The sequence below is a fragment of the Pelophylax lessonae genome (genome assembly GCF_965119305.1).
Source record: "Pelophylax lessonae genome assembly, chromosome: 3".
Classification (NCBI taxonomy): Eukaryota; Metazoa; Chordata; class Amphibia; order Anura; family Ranidae; genus Pelophylax; species Pelophylax lessonae.
The window spans coordinates 508,615,792-508,641,295 of record NC_138770.1 but is presented as its reverse complement, the minus strand read 5'-3'; the positions used below and the strand labels follow the sequence as shown (position 1 = coordinate 508,641,295).

General features: G+C 45.8%; 1 protein-coding gene across 1 annotated transcript in view; it reads right to left on the bottom strand.

The window, feature by feature from the left end:
- Positions 1-8,715: 8,715 nt before the first annotated feature.
- YIPF4 (Yip1 domain family member 4) overlaps positions 8,716-25,504 on the bottom strand; it is a 74,632-nt gene continuing 57,843 nt past the window's right edge. The window contains exons 4-6 of the mRNA XM_082249370.1: positions 22,777-22,854; positions 11,647-11,760; positions 8,716-9,103 (exon numbers count right to left, since the gene is read on the bottom strand). Of these exons, the coding sequence (XP_082105496.1) occupies positions 8,966-9,103; positions 11,647-11,760; positions 22,777-22,854 (330 nt within the window). The 3' untranslated portion in view covers positions 8,716-8,965. The remainder of the gene's footprint in view (positions 9,104-11,646; positions 11,761-22,776; positions 22,855-25,504) is intronic.

Below are 25,504 nucleotides of genomic sequence, written 5' to 3'. Positions count from 1 at the left end.
CAATTGTGGAGTTGTTTATAGCCCTCTTTCGGTGAAGTAATAGCCACCTGTTGACCCTGGTGTGTAACTAATAACTTGGTTGGGAAACCCCCATTATATACCAACTTGTTATGTTGGAAGGACTTTAGTTATCGGAGCAAATTCCTTCCTCCTCTGAGCGGTAGCTGCAGACAGATCCTGAAATAGCATTACTCCTGCAGGGGGAGGCATTCCTTGCAGTCCTCAGGAGCTGGTCTTTGACATGGTAGTAATGGACCCATGCCAGAACATCTTTTGGAATCCTAGGTACACAATCAAGGAGTAGGTCCCCAGGTGAGCTGTTTCAAGTATGGAATGAGCTCATGCGACTTGACTGATTCAGGGATCCCTCTAAATTTGATATTACTGCAGGACCTGTCTTCCACATCCACCACTTTCAACTGTAACTTGCGATTTATTTCAGCTAGCATTTCCTGGGTGTCTACTACTTCATTATGGGCTGCTACCATGTCAGAAATTTGGTTATCCATGTAATTTGAGCTATCTTCCAGGGTGTCTATTCTGGTGTATAAATGATTAGTTGAGGACCTTCGTTCTCTCTGCAGCCCTGTCTGGAGAGAGCAGCATAGATTTAAGCATGGCTTCAGTAGCTGGAGCATCAGTAGTAGGGAAAGCAGAGATAGAATTAGCACAGTTTTCCTCCTGTTCACAATCCTACGCAGGCATAGAAGCCCAATGCTGTTTCTTTGCTGAGTGCAGGTTAGTGGGATAGGAGGCTGGGGAAGCTGCAGCTCTTACCTCTATCAGATGGGGAGATGGAGGCTTCTTGTGGGGACTCATCTATGTCTAAGGCTTGATCTGCAGAGGAGGCTTGTGAGGAAGGCAGCGGTGGAGGAGAGCAGCCATGCTCCCTGGCGCCATCTTGACACGCTCCATGTGGCGGCTTCATGGAGAAGTCTGTGAGCCAACGGTGACCCAGAGCCCTGTGGGTCATGCTGTACTGATGTCATCCGGTGCTTTCCCCCTCTATGTGGAGGTGAAAAACCAGCAGGCTGTGAGCCGCTAGAAACTCCCTATGAAGCAGAGCATTATGCAGCCATACTGCTCGGCAGCCAGGACACGCCCCACATTGTATATTATTTTTATTGTTTGCCTCATTTGGTAGCGCATTGATTTTTTGTTTTTTCATTTGAGGGTACTGAAGTTTGTCACCATTTTACAGATGCACACAAATTTAAGGTTTGGCATTCTGGGCATTTACTCGTCTTCTATTTTACTAAAAATGTGGGTAATTTATTGCGTTTGTTTGCACTTAAATTCCCTTCAGTGTGTGGTTTTTCTTTTTTTTTTTTCTGAAGTTTTGCATTTCCTAGGCCTTGTGCGGTAATATTGTGTGACATAAATAATTGGAAATACCACACTTTTATTCTCTAGGGCATGGGTCCTCAAACTACGGCCCACCAGGGTCCTGGACCCGGCCCGCCGGCCGGGATTTATCATTCACATTTTTTTTTCCTGAATCACCTAATTAGAGCCAGAGGCTCTAATAGGCTTCAGAAAAGGATGGACCCGGGGCGCAGAGCACTGCGCCCTAGCCCACCCATTTGTGTGTGAATGAAAATTCGCTATTGTCACACAGATCCTCCTCCTGGCCAATCAGGAAGCAGGTCTGAGACCCGCTTCCTGATTTGCCGAAAGGCAAACTCATGCCAATGGCCAAGGAGGAGGCGGGAGGACTCGAGGAGATGCAGCCGCCGCTGCAGCAGGTAAGTGCACTGACTGGTCTCTGCATTGAAGGGGGCACGGCCTGCTGGTCTCTCTGCCTTGACTGGGGGCATGCTGATCTCTCTACATTGAATGGGGGCACGGCCCGCTGGTCTCTCTGCATTGAATAGGGGCACGCTGGTCTCTGTGCATTGAATAGGGGGCACGCTGGTCTCTGTGCATTGAATAGGGGGCACGCTGGTCTCTCTGCATTGAATAGGGGGCACGCTGGTCTCTCTGCATTGAATTTGTTCATATTTTTTTTTTTCAAACTATAGTCCAGCCCCCAACAGTGTCTGAGGGACCGTGAACTGAACCCCTGCTCTAAGGTGTCTGCTTTCAGAAGATATGTAATGTTTGGGGTTTTACTTCCTTTTCAGGGCTAAAATAATGGGAGTTTTTACTTACTGTAAAATCCATTTCTCTAAGTCCACCGACGGAGCTGCTGCTTTAAATCATAGACGGATGGGTAATAAGCCCCTCCCACTAGGAGTGACCAGGTAGTGCTAAAGGCTTTGACACGCCTGGGGGGGTGGGGTCCCTGGGTTATTACCCCTGGTCTCACCGTTGCCTCTTCAGTTTAGCTGTAAGCAGTGAATAACCAAAACCCAACTCTTCAGAAAATCTAGGATGCAGTTTCCGTTATTCACACCAAGCAATGTACGCTTTCCATGTACGATGTTAAATCTTCCGAGAAGTGGACTTCCTAGCCTTGAGTAAGGTAGGAATCACAGAAGCGGACAAACCCCTGTCCTTTAACACCTTGCGCTCAACAGCCAAGCCATTAAAGCCAGTGACTGTAAAGCAGGATGGAAGATCAGACCCTGGAGATAGAAGATCTTCCCACAGAGGAAGTGTCCACGAACCTGCGACCTTCAGCAAAATCACGGGGCAAATCGGGAGCCACCAGAATTACCGGAATCCTCTCCAACTTGACCCTGCGTAGCAGGTGAGATAAAAGTTTCAGCAGAGGAAACTCATAATATTAGCCCGTACTGACTCCAGGGAGCCACCAGGGCATCTACTACATTGGCCAGAGGATCTCTGGACTGAGCCACAAACTTTCCTGTTTTGTCTGGAGGCAAACAGGTCCACATCCAGGGTCCCCCACCAGAGACACAGCTGGTGGAACACCTGTGGATGCAGGGACCACTCTCCCTGATCCAGGGTTTGACGACTCAGGTAGTCCTCCTGCCAATTGTCTACGCCGGGAAAGTTCACGGCAGATAGGGCTGGAACATAGTCCTCTGCCCAGCACAGGATCTCGGCTACCTCCAGAGCTGCCAGGGCACTCCTAGTGCCCCCTTGATGATTGACATTGTCATGGCCGTGACATTGTTGGACTGGACTCGGACAGAACACCCCTTGAGATTGTCTGTCCAGTGGAACAGGCTCAACTTAATTGCTCTCAGTTCCAGAATGCTGATCGGGGGCCTGGACTCTTCCAACGTCCAGGTCCCTTGAAAATTCAGGGTGCCCTGCATTTCCCCCCCCCCCCCCCCAACCGGTCAGACAGGCATCTGTCATCACCACCGTCCAGAATACTAGAAGGAAGGATTTCCCATGGAGAAGATTCGGAGAGCTGAGCCACCAATCAGGGAATCCTTGGATCTCCGACTCAAACAAAAACAGACTGTTCAGGAATAGAGAATCCTTGTCCCATTTGAGAAGGATCTCCTGTTGCAAAAAAGTCTTGTGTGAGCATAGGCATATGTTACAGCCTCAAAGGAGGACACCATCAGGCCCAGCACTTGCATAGATGACCTGAGAGACACCAGGTCGCAAGCCAGCAGCAACAGTATTGCTTCCCTTAACTTCTGTAACTTCACAGGAGGTAGAAATACCTTTCCTGAAGCTGAATCTAGGATCATCCCTAGATACTCCAGTCTGGTTGTTGAAACCAGGGCAGATGACTGAAGGTTGAGATTCCAACCGAACTGCTTCAGAGTGTGAATATTCACCTCCAAATCCCGTTCCAATGTCACAAACAAGTCCGTTCGGAGAAGATCGTCCAGGTACCCCAGAATCACTATTCCTCTGTCGTAGCAGAGTTAGGATAGGGACTAACACCCTGGTGAAGACCCTAGGAGCAGAGGCGAGACCAAACGGTAACGGCACAAATTGAAAATGGTCCTTGCCCACTGCGAAGCGGAGGACTCGATGACCCTGGCAAATAGGGACATAGGCATAGGCATTATTGATATCGATTGATGCCAGCAGGTCCCCCTGATGCAAGAACGCCACCACTGACCGCAGGGACTCCATGCAAAATTTCTGGACGCACACAAAGCGGTTCAGAGTTTTGAGGTACAAGATTGGATGCAATTTGCCCTCCTTCCATGGAACGGTAAACAGGTTCAAACAGAACCATTGAAAGCGTTCCTGATGAGGAACTGGTACAATCACGCCTTGTGACAGCATATCCCGAATCGCTTCCTGCAGCCCCAAAAGTCTGGGGACAGCTGAAGATTGGAGGGAAAAAAATCTGTCTGGCGGACAGGAACTAAACTATCTTGTACTCGGACTGAATTACCTCGTGGACCCACCTGTCATGCAACAGTGAGAGTCCAAGAAACTGGGAAGAAACCAAGTCTGTTTGGTTTTCTGCAACACGGTCACACGAAAAAGACGCTTCTGGGTTGTAAAGGAAGGACCTTGCTTACGGGAGAAGATCTGCCAAAAGCTTCTTAGAAGCCCAGTCAGCCGACCAGGACTTTAGCCAGATCGCACGTCTGATGAGCACACTTATCACTGACGCTCTGGCCACGAGCGGAAGAACGTCCAGGTTAGCATCGCATACAAATTGCAGAGTCTGCGATAATTGGTCAGCGAGTTCCAGGGCAGATGACGGTAACGGGGTTACTGTCAGTGCCTCTCTCAGAGCCTTTACCCATTCAAGCATAGTCTGAGAGACTAGAATGGTAGTCAGGGCAGGCCTGAGAATAGATCCCACTACCGCATACAGGTGTCGGGATAAGACCTCAATACGTCTGTTAACCGGATCAGGGAGAGATGAGGATTCTGCCACCGGTAAAACCGTGGCCTTGTGAATACCGCATATCTTGGGGTCCACCTGAGGGGAGGACCGTCCATTTGCATAAGATCTCTTCCTCAAAACGGGTAGCATCTAGGCTAGCCAAACGTTTGGGAATTGCAAGCGTGCGATTAGGTCGCCGCCATTGTTCCTCCACTAACGCGGACAAGACTTCAGGACAAGGGAAAACCTTGGCCCGATTTCTTTGCCCTGAGGGATCCAAAAGGATACCAAGGCTCCTTGGGATTTAGAAATCGCATCCATTATTTTTAGGGTGTCCCTCACTGAGAATATCAAAGCATCTACCAGCGCCTTTTCCTGTGCCAATGCAGGTGTGGAAACATCCTCTTCTGCGTCAGAAAAGTCTGAATCAGAATCTGAGGTCTGAGATGAGACAGGCGAGAGCCGAGGGCGTTTCTTGGAAAATGCTGCCGTAATAACTTTGTCAATTTTTCTGGACATTTCTTGCATCACAGACAATAAAGTCACATCATGAGCATCAGAAGCAGGTCCCAACGATACATCGGGGGTCACAGACAAACTTGGGGAATCCATGTTAGACATATGGCCAAACAGTAGGATTGCACAGTAAGAATGTAAAGAGCAAACAGAGAAATGGGGAAACACCGGAACCTGCACCGCAAGGGGTTAAACAGAAGCTTCTCCTGAAAACAGGAGCAATGGCCTAAGAGGGAGCAATCCGTGCCCAATCACCAAATATTAATGCCCCCAAGGCTAAGTGAGGTTACAAAGGCACCACAGGTCCCAGCAAGTCTGCCGCTACCGGTTTGCACTGGGCCTTTAAGAGGCGATCACGATGTACGCAGCGCTACTCTAGGGGATAATCCTAAGCCCCCTAAAGGCCTGAAACCCCTCTGAAGATGAAAAGGTGAAGGCCAGGGTAATTAAAAACTCCTCTAGAGTAGTTACCACATGGCAAACACAGCAAGGTCCATCAGCAGAATGGATAAGAGAAGGTAGAAGGAAGCACCCCTGCCCACAAGAGCCAGAAGCTCCTGTGCTGTTTTGTCTCAGGCTCCAGCAAAATGGCCACCGGCATTACAGTGATAGGGATACCCCAGGCAGGCTGCTGAGGCCTGTTAAGGCTGCAGGCCACAGCAAAATGGCGACTTTGGGCTAATGAGCACGTGACCTTGGGCCTAGTGAGGCCTACTCTACTAACAGGCCTGGGGGCTCTGGCGGGGGTCATCCCGGTGGATGAAACCCCCCCCCCCCAGGTAGCGGTATGAGGCGCAACCATGTACCCCCTTCCAAGGCCTCCCCCCCACCATCCACTACCCGGTATAGCACCTGAGGCGACTTACATAGGGGACCCCCCACTAAAAGTGTCCCGGGGGTCCAGAGCCGAGGGTAGGGAGAGGTCAGGGTAGGAGGGGAGGGTCCCAGGTGACCCCCTCATAGTGGAGTAGGGTGGTAGGAGGTATGGTTACCCGAGGGTCCTTCTCACCTATGGAGGAGCCCACATCCGCCCCAGGTGCGCTAACCAGACGGGGGACTGTACTTACCAGACCATGCAGCTGAGGGTGGGTGTCTATCCTGACAGACTGCCTCTGCACCACAGTGAGGGCGCTGTCTGCCAAGGGGCACGCTGCAATGCCGGCATGCCAGGTGTGTGCATCACGGCAGGGTGTTTCACCCGCAGGCTAGTCCCCATCAGTGGGACTATAGTTGCTATGGAGACCCAGCGTGGAGCTACGGTCTGCAAGTGCTCGTTGGCACAAACTGGGAGACCGTAAGGCTCTCATATAGCCAGTCCAAAACCCAGCCGGCATTCCACAGGAACTGGAGTCAGCAGCAACAAAAAATAGAATAAAGAAGGTTCCCTTTAAGACGTTTAAAACAGAGCTAGGACAAAAAGGTCCCAGCAGGGAGCTGTTTGGCCACTCCCAAGACTAGGCAGCTTAAACTGAAGATGCAACGGTGAGGCCAGGGGTAATAACCCAGGGACTCTGCCCCCCTGGGCGTATCAAAGCCTTTGGCTCTACCTGGTCACTCCTAGTAGGAGGGGCTTATTACCCATCCATCTATGATTTAAAGCAGCAGCTACGTCTGTCAGTGGACGGAAGAATTAAAAAAAAAACAAAAAACACAAGAACGGCTCTAGCAGTGAAAAGGTTAAAGTTGTGAGCACTTCTTAGGTGTGACACTCTGCTTTAAACTCTACAAGATCTTTTGATATTATATAAAGCCAAAATCGACACAAAAGAAAATGAAACACAGAAAAAAAAAAAGACAAGCAATACAAGGCATGTTGATTCTTTGCAATGTATTTTTTGTTTTTATTTTTGCACTGAATCGGAAATTAAATCTATAAAAAGTCGCATATATAACAGAAGAATTAAAGAAATGATGGGTATCACATCAAAATCATTATATATCTGTGGAAAGCCATCAACTTTCATAAATACTTATTAACCATACCTACAGAATAGATTGCAATTTATAAAAAAAAAAAAAAATAAACTTTCACTCACAGACAAATAATAAACCCTCCCAAATGAATTGCACTTGAATTTGTGTTATTTTTGTTTTCTTTTAGAGCAGCTCTTTATTTCACTACAGGAGACCAGATTAGCGTGAACATGTTACAAACCTTGGATAATGAAAGGATTGTTTACTGTAATTTCCTTTTCTTGTCGTGTACATTGGGACACCCCAGTGATCAGTCTCCCAACAATGCATAGGAGAAAAGGAACATTTTGTGTAACTTCAACTGTAGCACCTCCTGATATTACCACTGATGATTTATAAATTAGATTAAATCTAGTCATTATGAGTTCACCAAATGTAAAAACAGGAAGTGAATCCCATGGGTTCCTGTGTGGGCATTTGGATGATCAAGCAGTTATGAAATGTTTATTTGGGCAGGAGAAGACTTTTAAATGTAGTTATCGTTATAGGCCAATTAGGCTTTCCAATACATAAAATGCTTTATGCAACTTCAGTTTTGTGATAGCGTTTCCCCACTGATATCCCAACCTTACTGTTTAACCCCATCTCTGCCCATCTACAAATTTTTACAAACCCTGATGGCTTCAGCCGGAAATGGAGCAACAACGGGAGACAAAAGAGTGAACAACAGAAGAGAATGCAAGGGAAATTTTAGGATTTTCCAAGACATGCTTACGTAAGTTTCTTAATAGTTCTCCAGTTGTATCCACTTTATACAGTACAGTTTTCCGCATGCTTTCAAAATCTTAAACATTTTAGTAGGATTTCTTCTGCTAATCTGAGTAGGACTAAAAGGTCCAGGCAATCATGCAAAATTTGATGCTTAGAATTTGCCCTCTGCACTTTTCACCACAGTTTTTTATCTGGCACTGCGCAAATATTTCCAATCTGGCACTTTATTCCACAAACTTCCAAAGAAAGAAGCTATCCAATTACACTGACACACCATCTAGCCTAAACTTAAAATGTACAGCAAATTAATTTACATGGGAAAAAAAAAATGTATTTCTGAATCTATTCCCAAATGAGAACATGACCCCTATGCTTTAGTGCTATTTTACAGAATTTGCTAAATTAAAACAGGTAAAAAGAAAATATTTTAGACTCTATATATACCTTACTCCCACATAACAAAGGGGAACAGATTAAAAAGGTGCACCATAGGTCTATCAAAACTGAAAAGATAATAGGAATATATTATCTGTTACTTAGGCATCCAAAACCTATTTCATAGAACATCAGGCTGGTCAGTATTGAAATCTCGGCATATAGGTTATTTAACAAACATATAGGTTTGGAGAACCAACAATATGTGTTCCACGTTTGATAACAGTCATGTGCTGTATCCATATTTAGTGCATATACAACACCAGATCCTACCAACCATGTAGAAAAATGATTGGTTAAATGCTGCTCTTTCTGAAGGTGTTCAGATAAGATCAACTTAAGACAACAGAAATGCTAATAAAAAAATAATAAATTACAGAATTTAAATTGCTTTTGTTGATCCCTGCCTTGAGGGGCCTGCACCATATTGCCATATACAGAGTAAGCCCCTTGTACTGAACTTAGGGGTGATATATACACACACGTACAGCCTTAATACATTCCAGAGATCCAGAAAGGAGTATAACCATTAAAAGGCTACTCCCAACCTAATCAGCATTATACTTTTTACCAATGTACCAAATAAATGAACGGTCTTAAAAACTGTCATCACACTCCTGTGTACAAAGATAGAAAATAAATGTACAATAAAAAGATGGGATAAATTAAAAGCGGCTTCTTCGTCTTAAACTCTTCTCCAACTAATAAGGATGCAGCACTGTAGGCAGCCCAGAACACACCAAAGAGCTGCAACATAAAAAAACATAACATTAATATGGTCTCCAAAAAGCTAAAGCATGAACACTCACGCAATTATATATGCTCCAGCTAGAAACAAGAACTATGTGCAGATAGTGGTATAGTATGAACAAAGGGTGACAAGGCAGAAACACAAGAGATATATCTATATAGATATATATCTATATAGATATATATCTATATATCTATATATATATATGTGTGTGTGTGTGTGTGTGTGTGTGTGTGTGTGTGTGTGTGTGTGTGTGTGTGTGTGTGTGTGTGTGTGTATATATATATATATATATATATATATATATATATATATATATATATATATATATATATATATATACACATATATACACACATACACATATATATATATATATATATATATATATATACACATATATACACACACACACACACACACACACACACACACACACACATACACTTTAAAAAAAAAAAAAAGTTTGGAAAATTTTTATAGGTCCCTGACTGAAACCAGTTCACTTTGTAATCTTTAAAGGAGAAGTATGGTCAAAGCTCATTTGGCCACGCTTTTCCTGTGGGTTACACTTAGGAGCCAGACCAGGCTCTTCAGGGATCCCGACAATTAATTTCGGGATCCACCCACATGCCCGAGTGTGCCGCTGAAAGCGTGAACCAGACACTCCTGCACCCTCCAGTGTCTGGAGGGGCACAGTACAGAGCTGCAACAGTCACTGCTCTGAGCTCAGACCCAAGAACTGAGCGATCAGTTGTAATCGATAGCTCAGTTCTCGATGTAGAGCCAGCAGGGACAGCAGCGGCATCGGATCAAAGTATGAAGGTTTATTTTTCTTAAATTCCACACTTCACTTTTAAAGTAGCATTTAACCCTCAAAAAACACCCATTTTTTAGTTTGACATATTGATACACAAAAAAAAGTAAATAAACATTCCCCATGTATGTGTTAAATTTACCCTTGGAATTTCTCTCAGAGCTTGCTTCCAGGAATTCTGGTCTTCATAGGAAAGGGTTAACAGTGGACAGCGCAGTCTATAACTAGTTTGTTAGCTTAGACAAAAAAAGAAGAAGAAGAGGGAAAAACAGGGGAGTACCTTGCCATTGTAGGCTAAAGGCTGTGTGTTTCTGTTGATATATGGGACACACAGCGTAGAGAGGCTAAGCTCTAGACCTTGCATGCAAGGGTGGCTCCATAGAATGCTGCAAGAGAAAGGAGCCCCCTGGCTGTATGATATGGCTTGAAAATTGAGCCCAGACTCGCAGTTTTGCTTTGCAGTGCCATTTATTCTGAATAAATCTCCCAATTCAATAGGGTAACATACCTGCGCTGCAGCATATCACTGCACATGGTTGAAAAAAAAAAAAAGGGGTCATGTGCAACTTAGCACATGCTGGGGTACTTTGTCAGTACATTCAAAATAAACTGGCTTTTTCAACATACGGAGCGTTAAAACATACACTATATTGTCAAAAGTACTGGGACACCTGCCTTAACATGCACATAAACTTTATTGGCATCCCAGTCTTAGTCTGTAGGGTTCAATATGGAGTTGGCCCACCCTTTGCAGCTATCACAGCTTCAACTCTTCTGGGAAGGCTGTACACAAGATTTAGGAGTGCATCTATGGGAATGTTTGACCATTCTTCCAGAAGTATATTTGTAAGGTCAGGCACTGATGTTGAACGAGAAGACCTGGCTCACAGTCTCTGCACAAATTCATCCCAAAGGTGTTCTATCGGGTTGAGGTCAGGATTCTGCAGGCCAGTCAAATTCTTCCACCCCAAACTCTCTCATCCATGTCTTTCTGGACCTTGCTTTATGCACTGGTCCAAATCATTTGGTGGAGGTGGGATTACAGTGTGGGGTTGTTTTTCAGGGGTTGGGCTTGGCACCTTAGTTCCAGTGAAGGGAACTCTTAAGGCGTCAGTATACCAAGACTTTTGGACAATTTCATGCTTTGTGGGAATAGTTTGGGGATGGCCCCTTCCTGTTCCAACTTGACTGCGCACTAGTGCACAAAGAAAGTTCAATAAAGACACGGATGAGCGAGTTTGGGGTGTAGAAACTTGACCGGCCTGCACAGAGTCCTGACCTCAACCCGATAGAATACCTTCTCATCCAATATCAGTACCTAACCTTACAAATGCGCTCCTGGAAGAATGATCAAACATTCCCATAGACAAACTCCTAAACCTTGTAGACAGCCTTCCCAAAACAGTTGAAGCAGTCATAGCTGTAAAGGGTGGGCCAAATCATTGTTGAAAGCTACGGACAGACTGGGATGCCATTAAAGTTCATGAGCATGTAAAAGGCATGTGTCCCAATACTTTTGACAAAATATTGTATGTGCAGGGACCCTTACCCAGGAAAGGTTTATCCCTCCACCAGAAGCCAGAGCAGCATAGAGAAAACAACTTGCTCCCTGGCACAAAAGAAAGGAACAGGCCTACAATACTTATCAAACAACCTAAATAGTTACAATATATACCGTGCAACTATAGTTCCAAAAAAAACAAAAAAAAAACAAACACATACTTTTATTACTGTGGAAACAATGTCATATGATCCAACCACTAGAAGCGCAGGGGCAATTACTATTAATGGAAGCAGGGAATATCCTATGACACCAAGGACTTGTCCATAAGCCACCTGTAAAACAGAAAAAAATATTAATTATAACAGGGACCTTAAAGGAGGAACTACAGTCCGCTCACATAATTTGTAATAAAAACATCTTTGCCATTCTGAAGCTTCCCTCCAACCACTTTGTATATTATTTTATATGTAATGTGATTCTGTACTTGCCAAAAATGATGCAGAAATCTCCCTTCACTAAGTCTGGCTGCAGCGATTTTAGCTGTGGGCAGCTGAAGCTGCTGACTGTTCACTTCCTGGATTTTTCCACAGACACACATATATACAGTGACGAGTGCGAAAGAGAGAACGAGAGCGAAAGAGAGAGAGGCAGAGAAAAAGAGAGAGAGAGAGGCAGAGAAAAAGAGAGAGAGAGGCAGAGAAAAAGAGAGAGAGAGAGGCAGAGAAAAAGAGAGGGAGAGGCAGAGAAAAAGAGAGGGAGAGGCAGAGAAAAAGAGAGAGAGAGAGGCAGAGAAAAAGAGAGAGAGAGAGAGGCAGAGAAAAAGAGAGAGAGAGAGAGCGCGAGAGGCAGAGCGAGAGAGGCAGAGAGACACACAGAGAGAGACCCAGAGAGACAGAGACCCAGAGAGACAGAGACAGAGACACAGAGAGACAGAGACACAGAGAGACAGAGACACAGAGAGACAGAGACACAGAGAGACAGAGACACAGAGAGACAGAGACACAGAGAGACAGAGCCCTCGAACTGGTTGTTGGCACCACTTGCAGTCTCCAGTCTTGCTAGGGCCGGGCAACGAGGCGCCAGTAATAGCACGTACCCTGGGTGCAGTGGTAATATGTCGTGATGAGGGCTCACTGGGAATTTCTGCCCCTTCCCCTGCCTCACCGACAGGAGTGCTAATCAGTCAGTCAGTCTCCCACTGCTCTATTCCAGCAGATCGAACGGTGTTAGTTCCCCTACTTTCTGCAACACATTATTCTCTCTCCACCTTCAGCAAGCCCTCTAGACTTCAATCAATTTGCTCTCTTTCCCAGGTCACTCCACGCTCATTCCAGATAAGTTACTTCCATTTAGCTACAAGCTACAACCTATTTTGCCATTTGCTCATTCCACCTCCCTCTGTCTACACATCTCTCTAGGTACAATCATGTAACAAGTCAGACACTCCGACACTGATCCTCCTGCCCCTCTCCTACCATCATGTGTGAACTTCATATGCACGCAAGCATCATGGACAGGCATGAAAGAGTCGACCTAAATCTTACTTGACCATTACTGACTTGCAGACCATCTGTAAATATACATTATTCTGTACAGTTTGTGACTAGTCATTCTTTTCTAGCACATTTTTTTCATAAAGAGACAACCAAAATGAGATTAGCAGAACAAAAATTTCACTCTGAAATTTCTTTTTTAAAAAGCCACAAAGTGTAACATATGCATGATTTTAATAAGGACTTCCAGCTGCTATGCAGGCACACTGCAGCACCTGGGACACACTATACCTCAGTGGTGTAAGCTTCCCAGCCCAGAGTTCATAGGCATTCCACACCTCCCTATTATGTCATTATGCTCCTACACTTGCATAAGGTGCAGACCATAGCTGCACAAAGCTCCTCATTAGATTCCTACCCTGTGTTCTTTTTTCATTTGTTGGCACCTCCATTTTAGAATTGCCCTAATATACAGTGCCTTGAAAACGTATAACGTAAAATTTTCCACATTTTGTCATGTTACAACCAAAATTTTATTTTATTGGGATTTTATGTACTAGACCAACACAAAGCGGCACATAATTATGAAGTGAAAGGAAATTGATAATTGGTTTTTAAAAATGTTCACAAATAAATATCTGAAAAGTGTGTTGCGCATTTGTATTCCGCCCCCTTTATTCCGATACCCCCAACTAAAATCTAGTGGAACCAATTGCCTGTAGAAGTCGCCTAATTAGTAAATAGAGTACATCTGTGTGTAATTTAATCTCTCAGTAAAAATACAGCTGTTCTGTAAAGCCCTCAGAGGTTTGTTAGAGAACTTAGTGAACAAACCGCATCATAAAAGGCCAAGGAACACACCAGACAGGTCAGGGTTAAAGATGTGAAGAAGTTTAACCACTTGCCAACCGCCCGCCGCAGTTGTGCGGCGGCAGTCTCACTCGTACAGGCAAAGCGTCGCACATGTACAGCGCTCGCCCCCGTCCCTGATGCTGATGTGATTGGGTTCAGAACCGTTCAGTTATCAGGTCCAGGCCAATGATTTTTGGCCTGGACCCGTTAATCGGTCCTGCCCAATCAGATACTGTCTGTGCCTGTGAAATGTAAACACAGGCACAGAAAAGACCCGCTCTCTCCTCCCCAAATCCTTTTTGGATTCAACGAGAGGAGAGAGAAGGTCAAAACGCGATTACTGCACACAGCACACACCTAGCTAGGCACATTCAACCCCCGATCATCTCCCCCCCCCCCCCAGTTAACCCCTACACCCCCTGTCACAACACACACTATATAGAGTATATAGCATTTTCCTATATACCCGTATTAGTGTGACTTGTGATCAGGTTTACCGCTTGCGGCCGTTCCCGTTTGGCTTAGGATACCCGGCACCCCTCCCCCCCCAATAAAGATTTAACCCCCTGATCACCCCTCCCACCTGTCACATTGCACACTAATATACAGGTAATATAGTGGTTTACTGTATTTTTGTATTAGTGCGATTGTGACTTGAGTTAGCGCTAGCGAATTATTTTCTGTCCCAAGTAGGTTTAGGGTCCCCGCCACCCCCCCCAATAAAGATTTAACCCCCTGATCACCCCTAGTTAACCCCTACACCCCCTGTCACAACACACACAGTATACAGTATATAGCAGTTTCCTATATACCTGTATCAGTGTGACTTGTGACCAGGGTTAGCACTTGCGGCGGTTCCTTTTAGGATTAGGATACCTGCCACCCCCCGCCACCCCCCCAATAAAGATTTAACCCCCTGATCACCCCCAGGTAACCCCTTCATTGCCCTGTCACAGTGTCACTTTTATAGTGTACAGTTTTTTTCTGATCACTATTATTAGTGTCACAGGTGACATTAGTGTTAGCATCAGTCTAAGATAGCGCAGATCCCCGGCGCATAGTTAGAAATAACCCCTTGATTACCACACATACACACTTCCGATACTAGTATAGTGTTTGAACAGATCAATATCTGATCAGAACCATACTAGCGTCCAATAGTATAGGGCTCCCAAAACACGGTTTGTGCACGATCAGCACTGATTCCTGCCAGCACCTGCGTTTAGCCCCGCCGCCCAGCCCACCCCACCCCACCCGACCCAGGAAAGTGCAGTAATCAATAGATTACGGTCACTTCCAAAAAACACCCAAAACCGCTGTTAGCAGAGTCAGGCCTGATCCCTGCTAGCATTAGCAGTTTTTTGTAGTGACCAAATAGTCCTTGACAACCAGGTGCTTTTTTACCTGTGAGTCACACTAGTGTACATCTAAATTTAGTTGCTAAAATTACCAAACGTTTGTACACTAGTGAAGAGGCCTACAGTATACTGACCATATCAGATGAGAGCGATGGGGAAGCCTCACTGGCAGAATCAGGGTCAGTATACGAACCTGAAGAGAGCAGTGGCTCCCTGCCAGACAGCTCTGACGACGGATTTCTTTTTGGCCTAAAAGAAAAATGCTACGTGTGGCGGAAAAACTGGATTTTTGTAAGAACTTACCGTAAAATCCTTTTCTCTGAAGTCCATTGGCAGACGCAGATCTTATGCTTCTTCACTATTGAGTTTTGCGCGATCTACAGGAGTAGACTAGGCAGTGAAAAGTTTTCACTCGACACGCCTTTAGGGGCTGTCGCTCACGACACAAACCCAGACACACTGTGCTCTCATATCAGTTTCATAGCAAGCAGTGAAAAGACACAAATATCCCCAAATAAGAGGGGAGGGTGCTGCGTCTGTCACTTGACTTCAGAGAAAAAGATTTTATGGCAAGTTCTTACAAAAATCCAGTTTTCTCCATCGTCCATTGACAGACCCAGTTCTTATGCTTCTTCACTATTGGGGCGTCCCAAAGCAGTATAGGCATGAGGGGTGGGAAGAACGTAACCAAAATTGTTAATGTATTCCCAAGGCTAAAAACGTAGCCAACTAGGTAACAAAATCTCAACCCATACCAGTAGGAGCTTACCCCCAAAACAAAAATTCAACCCCGTAAAGAGAAAAAAACGAGTCTCTTTTAAAACAGCAGCCTGCAAAAGCCAAAGGAGGCATCCGAGGATGCCAATAAATCTACTTTGTAGAATTTTGTAAAATTATGTACAGACGACCATGTCGCCGCTTTAAACACTTGAGTAACAGATGCCTGACGGTGAAAAGCCCCAGAGGCCCTCAGCGCTCTAGTAGAATGTACCTTCACAGGGAAAGGAGGAACCTGACCCTTCAATGAATAGGCCTAAACAACTGTCTGCCTGATCCATTTGTATATGGTCACAGCAGACGCAGCCGAACCCTTATGAGATCCCTCAGTAAGGACAAACAGAATCGGATGCCCTAAAAGTCCCCATGGCCGACAGGCAAACCCTGATCACTCGAACCACATCCAGAGAATGTAAGGTAAATTCTTTGGGGTGCTTAGGCTGAGGAGAGAGCGAAGGCAAAACAATATCTTCATTGAGGTGGAAATCAGACACCACCTTAGGAAGGAAAGACTGATTAGGTCGGAGAACCACTTCATCTCTATGAACGACCAAATAAGGCGAACAACGGGGAAGCGCCACCAACTCAGACACTCTGCGGGCAGAAGTAATAGCCACCAGAAAGGCAATCTTCTGAGATAAAGGAAGAGATATGTCCCTAATATTCTTAAAAGGAGGCTTTTGAAGAACAGACAAAACCAAATACAGATCCCATGGAGGCAAAGGGGATCTTCTTGGAGGAGCCAGATGACGCACCCCTTGAATAAAGGTGCGGATCAAGGAATTAGTTGCCAACGGGCGTTGGAAGTAAATGGCTATGGCCGACACTTGTCCTTCAAGCGTGCCTAAAGCCAAACTTTGCTCAACTCCTATCTGCAAGAAAGCCAAGACCCTCATCACCGAAACAAGCGAGGATACAATTTTTGCGATTCACACCAGGTAATATACATCTGCCAAGTATGATGATAAATTTTCCTTGAAGTCGCTTTTCTAGCCCTCAACAGGGTAGGAATCACAGATTCAAAAGAGACCGGTCTCTCAACACCTAGCCTTTAACTGCCATGCCATTAAAGCCAGCGACCGTAAAACAGGATGGAAGATAGGCCCTTGAGACACCAGATCCCTTCTTAGAGGCAGCCGCCGAGGAGGCTCGACGACCATCTTTACCAGGTCTGCGTACCACGACCGGCGAGGCCAGTCCAGGGCCACCAGAATTATTGGCACCTTTTTCACCGTCAACCTGCAGGGGAACATTGACAACAGCTGTATTGGAGGAAAGGCATAAATCAGCCGATATTGGCTCCAAGGAACCACCAATGCATCGTCGGCCAGAGGGTCTCGAGCCCTGGCCACAAACCTCTTTACCTTCTTGTTCAGACGAGACGTAAACAGATCCACCTCCGGAGTTCCCCACCAGGCAAACAGGAGATGAAAAATCTCCAGATACAGGGACCATTACCCTGATCCAGAACCTGCCAGTTCTCCAGTCCTGGAATGTGAACTGCAGAGAGAGCCGGAACATGTCCCCCGGCCCAAGGCAGAATCTTGGCCACCCCCTGGGCCGCCCAGGCACCCTTGGTGCCCCCTTGATGATCGATGTAAGCCACAGCCGTGGCATTGTCAAATTGTACCCGAACCGAAAAACCATGCAGCAGAGTCGTCCAGTGGAGCAGGCAGAGCTCGATTGCCCTGAGCTCCAGGAAATTTTTCAGCAAGGAGGATTCCTCCGTTGACCAGATTCCTTGGACACAGGGAATCTGGTCAGCACTCCACCCCAGCCCAACAGGCTGGCATCCGTGGTGACCACTGTCCACAACAGTGGCAGAAAAGACTTGCCCTGGCTCAGAGCGGGCAACAGAAGCCACCACGAGAGCTCTAATCTCGTGGATCGGCCAGATATACCATTCTGTCTAAGGACTGTTGATCCTTGTTCCACTTGACAAGAATCTTTCTGTAGAGGTCTTGCGTGAAATTGAGCAAATGGGACCGCCTCGAGGGTCGACACAATGCGCCCCAAAGTCCGCAGGGAGGAAAGATCGTTGTCCATCAGCAACCTGATTTCGCTTTGCAACATCTGAAGTTTGTCCCTGGGGAGAAAGACCCTCGCGAGAGGAGTCGAAAATCATACCCAGGTAACTCAAATCGCTCTGACGGAGTCAGCGCAGACTTCTTGAAGTTGATGGTCCACCCGAACTCCTGAAGGGTCTGAACTGTGATTGACAGGTCGCCCAACAGGGTATGGTGAGAACTTGCTCTCAACAGGAGATCGTCCAGATATCCGAGGATCGCAATCCCCTTTTGCGGAGCAAAGCCAACACTGGGGCCAAAACCTTGGTGAAGACTCTGGGAGCGTAGGCTAGACCAAAGGGTAATGCCACAAACTAAAAGTGCTCCTCCGCCACTACAAAAACGGAGATACCGCTGATGACCCCCTTTACATAGGGATGTGCAGATAAGCATTCTTTGATATCGATGGAGGCCAGAAAATCCCCTTGATTTAAAGACGCTACCACCGACCGAATGGATTTCATCCGAAACTTCTGCAACTGCACAAAGAGGTTCAGTGACTTGAGGTCCAAAATTGGATGCACCTTGCTCTCCTTTCTGGGCACCATGAACAGGTTTGAATAAAAAAAAACCTTGAAACCTTTCCTGCTGAGGATCCGGCACAACCACTCCCTGTGCAAGGAGATCCTGCGCTGCCTCCCTAAGATCCTTCAAGCGATCCGGAGACAGACAGATTTGAGGGAAACAATCTGCCTGCTGGACGAGACCGAAATTCGATCTTGTACACTGTTCAAATCAGTTTGTGAACCCATTAGTCCTGATGTAGACGTCCAGGGTTCCTGAAAGTAACGCAGACGTCCCCCCACCCCAGAATCGGATGAGGGCGCCCCTTCATGCAGAAGAGGATTTTTCCGCCGAACCGTAAACACCGGGGAGTCTTCCACAGGTACCACAGTAGATTTGTGCAACATGGAAACAGGGTGATCCACCTTAGGCGACACTGTCCAGCTATGGGAGACTGAGTCAGCAAAGGGATAACGACGTTTAAAGCAATTTGGCACCACTAGCACGTGCTTAATGAGCCGCCATTGCTCATACACAATATCGTGAAAGTCTTCTAGACAAGTGAACACCTGACCCGACTTCTGGGCTTTGCGGGAGCCAAAAACTACCCGCTGTCCTGACTGTGTGGGCTCATCATCCATTTGCAAGGTTTCCCTTACCAAAGAAATCAGTGCTTCCACCCTCGCGCGTTCCCGTGCCGCAGCCGAGGACGACATATTCTCCTGACCATCTGACTGCGAGGACAGGATACCTCAGGGATGGGACTGTCCGTGGCGACCATATCAGGCTCCGAATCAGAAGACTGAGAAGGCAGTGGCGGTTTCTGGGCAGCGAATTGTTTCATCACAAAGTCCAGCTTTGACGCTAGATTTTCCAAAGCTGCAGACAGACATGAGAGACTGCGATCCGGATGGTCCGGCAGGTGCACTAATAAAGTCTGAGGGGGAATTCATATTGCAAGTTTAAAAAAAAAAAAAAAAAAAAAAGAAGAGTGCACCACCCCTTTAAATCGTGATCCCAGGCCGCACCGCTATACAGCGCTGCATCCGGAGTCCCCCTTAAAAGCTGGCAGGAGCAAAGTGTGCCAGAGGAATGCCCAAAGGAACAAAACCCCTTACTTTACCACGTCTGAGAAGTAACTGCTCTGTAGTGTAGTCTCCAGCATGAAAAACGTCTGACAGGAAGAGACATATAATCACAAGAGGCCGTAGACTGCGTAGGCTACGAAAAAATGGTGCAAATAGTAAAGTATAGGAAGTTCAGGGAAAATGGCCGCTGTTCCTTCACACAGAGAGCCGATGCCCACACTTAAAATGGCAGCCGAAACACTCAAGACCCAGACATGAGGCCACCGCAGGGATCCACCTAAAGGGGTCCCCCTAGGACAAGGTAACATTATCAACCCCCCCCCCCCCCCAGGTGTCAGACGCCGACGATAGCACCCCCAAGAGCGGAAGCAGGGAGGGCAGGGCCTGTCCTGATAGGCCTGGGGGATCTTTCAGAGAGAACGCAGCCCTGTTATTCCCAGGAGTGGGCCCACATCTCCCGCCTCAGAGGTCTGCCAGGGACAAGGGGGGGCTCAGTCTCACTCACCGTACCATGGACAGCGTGGGATCCGCTCCGAACAGCTCGCCTCACACCCTGAGTGGGGGTGCTGCCAGCCAAAAGCAGTACGCTGCGCCACTCGCAGGCTCATCCCCATCTACCGGGGCTCCGTCGTGGCAAGGCCTGGGCGGACCATAACCTGCTCATGCTCGTTGGCCAGGCTGGAAGACCGTAAGGATCTAGATTATCCAGTGCGAAACCGCAGCCGTCTGACGCTTGTAGTTCACCAGGAGGATCCCCCTGACACTAGCTAGCGATAGTGAGTGCAGAAAAATAAACAAACATTCTTAAAACAATAAAAAACTGAGACCGAAGTCCCAGCAGGAAACCTAGGTCCTACTCCTTCACTAGGCAGCAAGAAACTGATATGAGAGCACAGTGTGTCTGGGGTTAGGTCGTGAGGGACATCCCATATAGGCATGTCGAGTGAAAACTTTTCACTGCCTAGTCTACTCCTGTAGATGGGGCATAACCCAATAGTGAAGAAGCATAAGAGCTGCATGTGTCAATGGACGATAGAGAAACTAACACTGCACATCAACCTGAACACATCATCTCCACTATGAAACATGGTGTTGGCAGCATTATGTTATGGGGAAGCTTTTCTTCAGCAGGGACAAGGAAGCTGGTCAGAGTTGATGAGAAGATGGATGGAGCCACATACAGGGCAATCTTAGAAGAAACCCTGTTAGAGTCTGCAAAAGACTTGAGACTGGGGTGGAGGTTCACCTTCCAGCAGGACAACAACCCTAAACATACAGCCAGAACTACAATGAAATGGTTTAGATCGGGGTGGGGAACGCGCGACTCACAAAATCATTTGGTCCGGCCCCCCATGTAGACATCCCAAATCTCCGCGAGGTGCAGGAGTCTCCCACATATGGCCTGTGGCTCCCTAACAACCGCAAGTGCCTCGCAATATCCCGGCTGTCAGCTGAGCGGTCAAAACAGAGCCAATGCTTCCTGTATAATTCCGGCTCTGTTCCTGACTCAGTCTCCTCATAGGCAGAGTGCATCTGATATCACTCTGCCTGTGACTCAGACTGTCAGGACTGACCGAGAGAGGAAGCATCGGCTCTGCAGCATGCTTCCTACAGCGCGGCGCCACTACTCACACTTTTGCCCTGTTGATGTCAATATGTGTCTCGAGCCAGCATTTCCAGCCAGCAGTAGCCACAGCAGTACCAGCCAGCACAGTACCAGCCAGCAGTGAGTACTACCCACCAGCATTTCCTGACAGCAGCCCCCTCCCCCGCCACCCAGCAGCCAACCAGTTGCGGGTAGCAACATCTTTAATACCAGCTAACATCACACACCTCACCAAAGAGAAGCAGTTCCAGCCATCACATTGGGGGTGAGTTAATTCAATGTTTGACCAAATATAAACAGGCTAATTTTTAATTAGATTATTTTGTATGGACCCCGAATGAGGTTATACATATTCAAATGGCCCTTGGCAGAAAAAGTTTGCCCACCACTGGTTTAGATCAAATCATATTAATGTGTTAGAATGGCTTAGTCAAAGTCCAGACCTAAAACCAATTGAGAATCTCTGGCAAGACTTAAAATTGCTGTTTATAGATGCTCTCCATCCAATCTGACAGAGCTTGAGCTTTTTTGCAAAGAAGGATGGGCAAAAACTTTTACTCTAGATGTGCAAAGCTGGTGGAGACATACTCAAAAAGACTTGCAGCTGTTATTGCAGTGAAAGGTGGTTCTACAAAGTATAGATTTAGGGGAGCTGAATACAAAGGCACGCCACACATTTAAGATATTTGGAAAAAAAAAAAAAAAAAAAAGGAAAACCATTTATCTTCCACTTCACATTTATATGCCACTTTGTGTTGGTCTATCAGATAAAATCTCAGTAAAATAATGTTTTTGGTTGTAACATGACAGTATGTGGAAAATTTGAAGGGGTATGAATGTTTTTTTTTTTCCAAGATATTGTACCCCTAGTCCCTGGCTAAGAACTTTTAAAAAATTCCTACAAAGAACTACCTGTTAGAAATAAAACACACACACACGCCTCAGATGGTAGCATCCTTTCAACACCTCCCACGAATATTAACTAACAAATTAGGCATGAAGATATATGGATAATATGAAATAGGAGAATGGCTCCATTCACACTTTTGTGACTTGTCATGCTACTTTGGACATCAAAGTCGCATGACATGTTGCAGCCCATGGTTTACAATGGCAACCGTTCAAATCAGTGTGATTTAAAGTTGCCTGCATTACTTTAATGCGACTTTGATGCAGTGTTTCCAAGTCGGATCAAAGTCGTGCTCCAAAGTCGTGTTGAAAATCATGTGACTTTGGAGTCACTAGTGTGAAAAGAGCCGAAGGGCAAATGATAACATGTTATGCAAGTATACACACACAATAATGCTTATAGTTTCAAAGTGTTTGAACTCATAAAAAGAAGATATGTTTTAGTTTTAAGCATTATTATGGTTTAGATCACCAGCTTATATCTAAAAGGCAGCATTCTATAAAATATAATCCTTTTTATTTAGGGGGCAAGAGGAGGTAAGTCGGATGCTAGTACAGTAATAATAAAAAAAAAACATGGTTGAAAATCACTACTTACACTTTAGGCAAGTCTACTGACAGTTCAAGTGCATTATTTTTAGCATTCCCATTAAAAAAAATTAGCAATATTAGATAGTAATGAACAAATCACTTACATCTCCACCAAGCACCCTAGCAAGCAGGAAGATTGTCAGTGATCCGAATATCCAAATTGTGATAATCCAGGACACTACCTGAGAAAATAAAGTTAGCAGGAAAAAATATTAACATAGGATTTCTGTTAAATTGGACATTTAAACTAATTTCTAAATATATAAAAAACGTGGAAATTTAACTTCTTTAGGTCAAAATGTATTCCTTCACACCATACATTTACAGAGGCTGCCTGCCTCTCCAATGCACTGCTGGAACTCAAGCCCCACAAAAGACACTAGGTAAAACAAACCCTGTCTGTGCTTGGCACTATTCAGATATCAAGCTTTAGAGTGTCTGGGCTTCATGATCATTTGCTCATACACCAATCGCAGCATTGTGAGATGAGGAAGGAGCATTCACATTTGCTCCATGCCTGTAAATTCTGACCTCCAGGCTATGCTAGTTATCTGGCTGTCTCTAGCTGTGATACTTTGAGTCACCATGAACAAGAATGGAAATCAGGAAAGTCAGGGAGAAAATCAAGATTCCTAAAGCGGACCAGCAGGCTGAATGATAGAAATAAAAAAAAAAAAAAAAATTCCTCCACCACATGGGGGTGAGAGTAGATGGAGGATGAGAACCCCCCCCCCCCCCAACATTGAAAACAGACTTTCAAAAGATTGTATTTGCATAGTGCTGGGTACACAGACCCTTAACCACTTCAGGTCTGCCTGTAGCAGTTTTACTGCTACAAGGCGGCACCTGTGAGCCGGATCACGTGTATGCACACACACACACACACACACACACACACACACGATCCAGCTCATCTGGGTAAAGCATGCATGCGTGCCGCCAGCAGCTCGCTCCCACTGTGATCACACACACACACAGTGGGAGCACAACAACGGGTAGCCCAGACTGGATGTCCGCCGGCACCTGCCGATTGTGCAGTACACAGGCAGAACAGCAGTCTGCCTATTTGACCAAGGAAGATCGCCTTCTGTTAGTAGGGAAGTCTTGGATCCTGTGTTCCTGCAAAGCAGGGACATGGATCCATGCCTTCCCCTAGTAAAAGCACCCCCACACAGTACACAAAATCACTAGCTAGGCACACAGTTAACCCCTTCCCCGCCTGTGCCATTAGTACAGTGCATATTTTTTTTATCACTGTAATAATCTCACTGGTCCCCAAAAGGGTCAGTGTCCATACCGTCTGCTGCAACATATAATAGATATATGCATGATTCTGCAGAAAACAGCCGCTTTGTAGCAGTATATCTTCTATGGGGTGATAGGGAAGTGAATTTGAATAAATAACCCTTTTTCTTGCCAGTGAAAAAAAACATATCTATTTCTGTCAATTTAACACGAAACTGTAAACATACACCAACTTTTTAACCCTAAGAAGATGTGTGGGCGATGATAAAGCCCCCGCTAAAAGTCTGGAGACTTGCTCAAATAACAGACTTCCTGTTCACACTATACCCACGAGGCTGTAGGCCGACCCCTCAGGCACCTTTCAAACAACTCTATCTGGACAGAGGAACACTGAGACACTCCATGTCCCTAACCTTTAAACTTCTATTAGTATTACCTGACTCATTCACACCACCTTTGCTTGAAATTGGAAAGGAACATTGACATTTCTCTCTCACCCGGAAGAAAAAAAAAAAGAAAACCACATGGCATATTGTTCTTCTGCCATCATTCCTCTGGCGTTAGTTGGTATTAGGAGTTGAGCAATAAAAATGCTAAGCAAGATAGTACAAAGTTCCATTGATTGTCCAAAAAAAAAAAAAAAATCCACCCACAAACTGCTGGAGATGCAGGGAGGATAAGAGGACTCTCCCGCATATCATTTGGTCATGTGCCAAATTTAGAGAATTTTGGCAAGGGGCCTGAGACGACTTCTCTACATTCTCTCTACCACCCCCCCCCCCTCAAAAAAAAAAAAAAAAAAAACTGCCTGATCTGAATTTTAGAGATGATTCAACAGCCTACCTTCTTCACCTAACTGTCCCAGGCACAGATGCAGAAAGGCCCTTGTGATGCAACTTTTAAAAGCAGTGCAGCCAGGATATACGTGTACCAACTATCTGGAAGAATCTCCCCTTCCCTCAGCTTATGGTTTTCTAAAATAAACAAGATCAGATACATGGAACATCTGACAACCTCCCACAGGCTCGGTTCACACTTGTGCGATGCGGGAACGCTGCGAATATGCAGCGTGTTCCCGCATCGCATCCACAATTCTGGCAGTTCACACTGCCATATGCGATACGCAGTGCGATCTGCAAGTACGCACAGAATCGGATCGCACAAGTGTGAACCACTGTGCGATCCGATTTTGATGCGGCTCAAAAAATGCCTCCTGTGCGTCTTTGGTGCGGATGCAGTGCGAATTCAGCCATACAAAGTTTATGGCTGAAATTTGCACCGCACAAGAGATCGCATGTAATGAAGGAGCAGTGCGCTTCGAATTACAAATGCGATCTCTGCAGCTGCACAAGTGTGAACCGGCACTCAAACATAAGGAGAGAAAAAAAAAAATTAAATATTTAGATAAACATGGTAATATAGAATAGAATTTGCCTATTCCCTGTAATATAGGGACATCCTATCCAGGATTCTTTCCCCCTGTAGAGGAAAGAATGTTTTCATATCCTCCCTTACCCAGCACACCTTTTACTACCTTTTCCATTCCCAGACCGACCCCCATTACCATACCATCATTTTTTCACAACG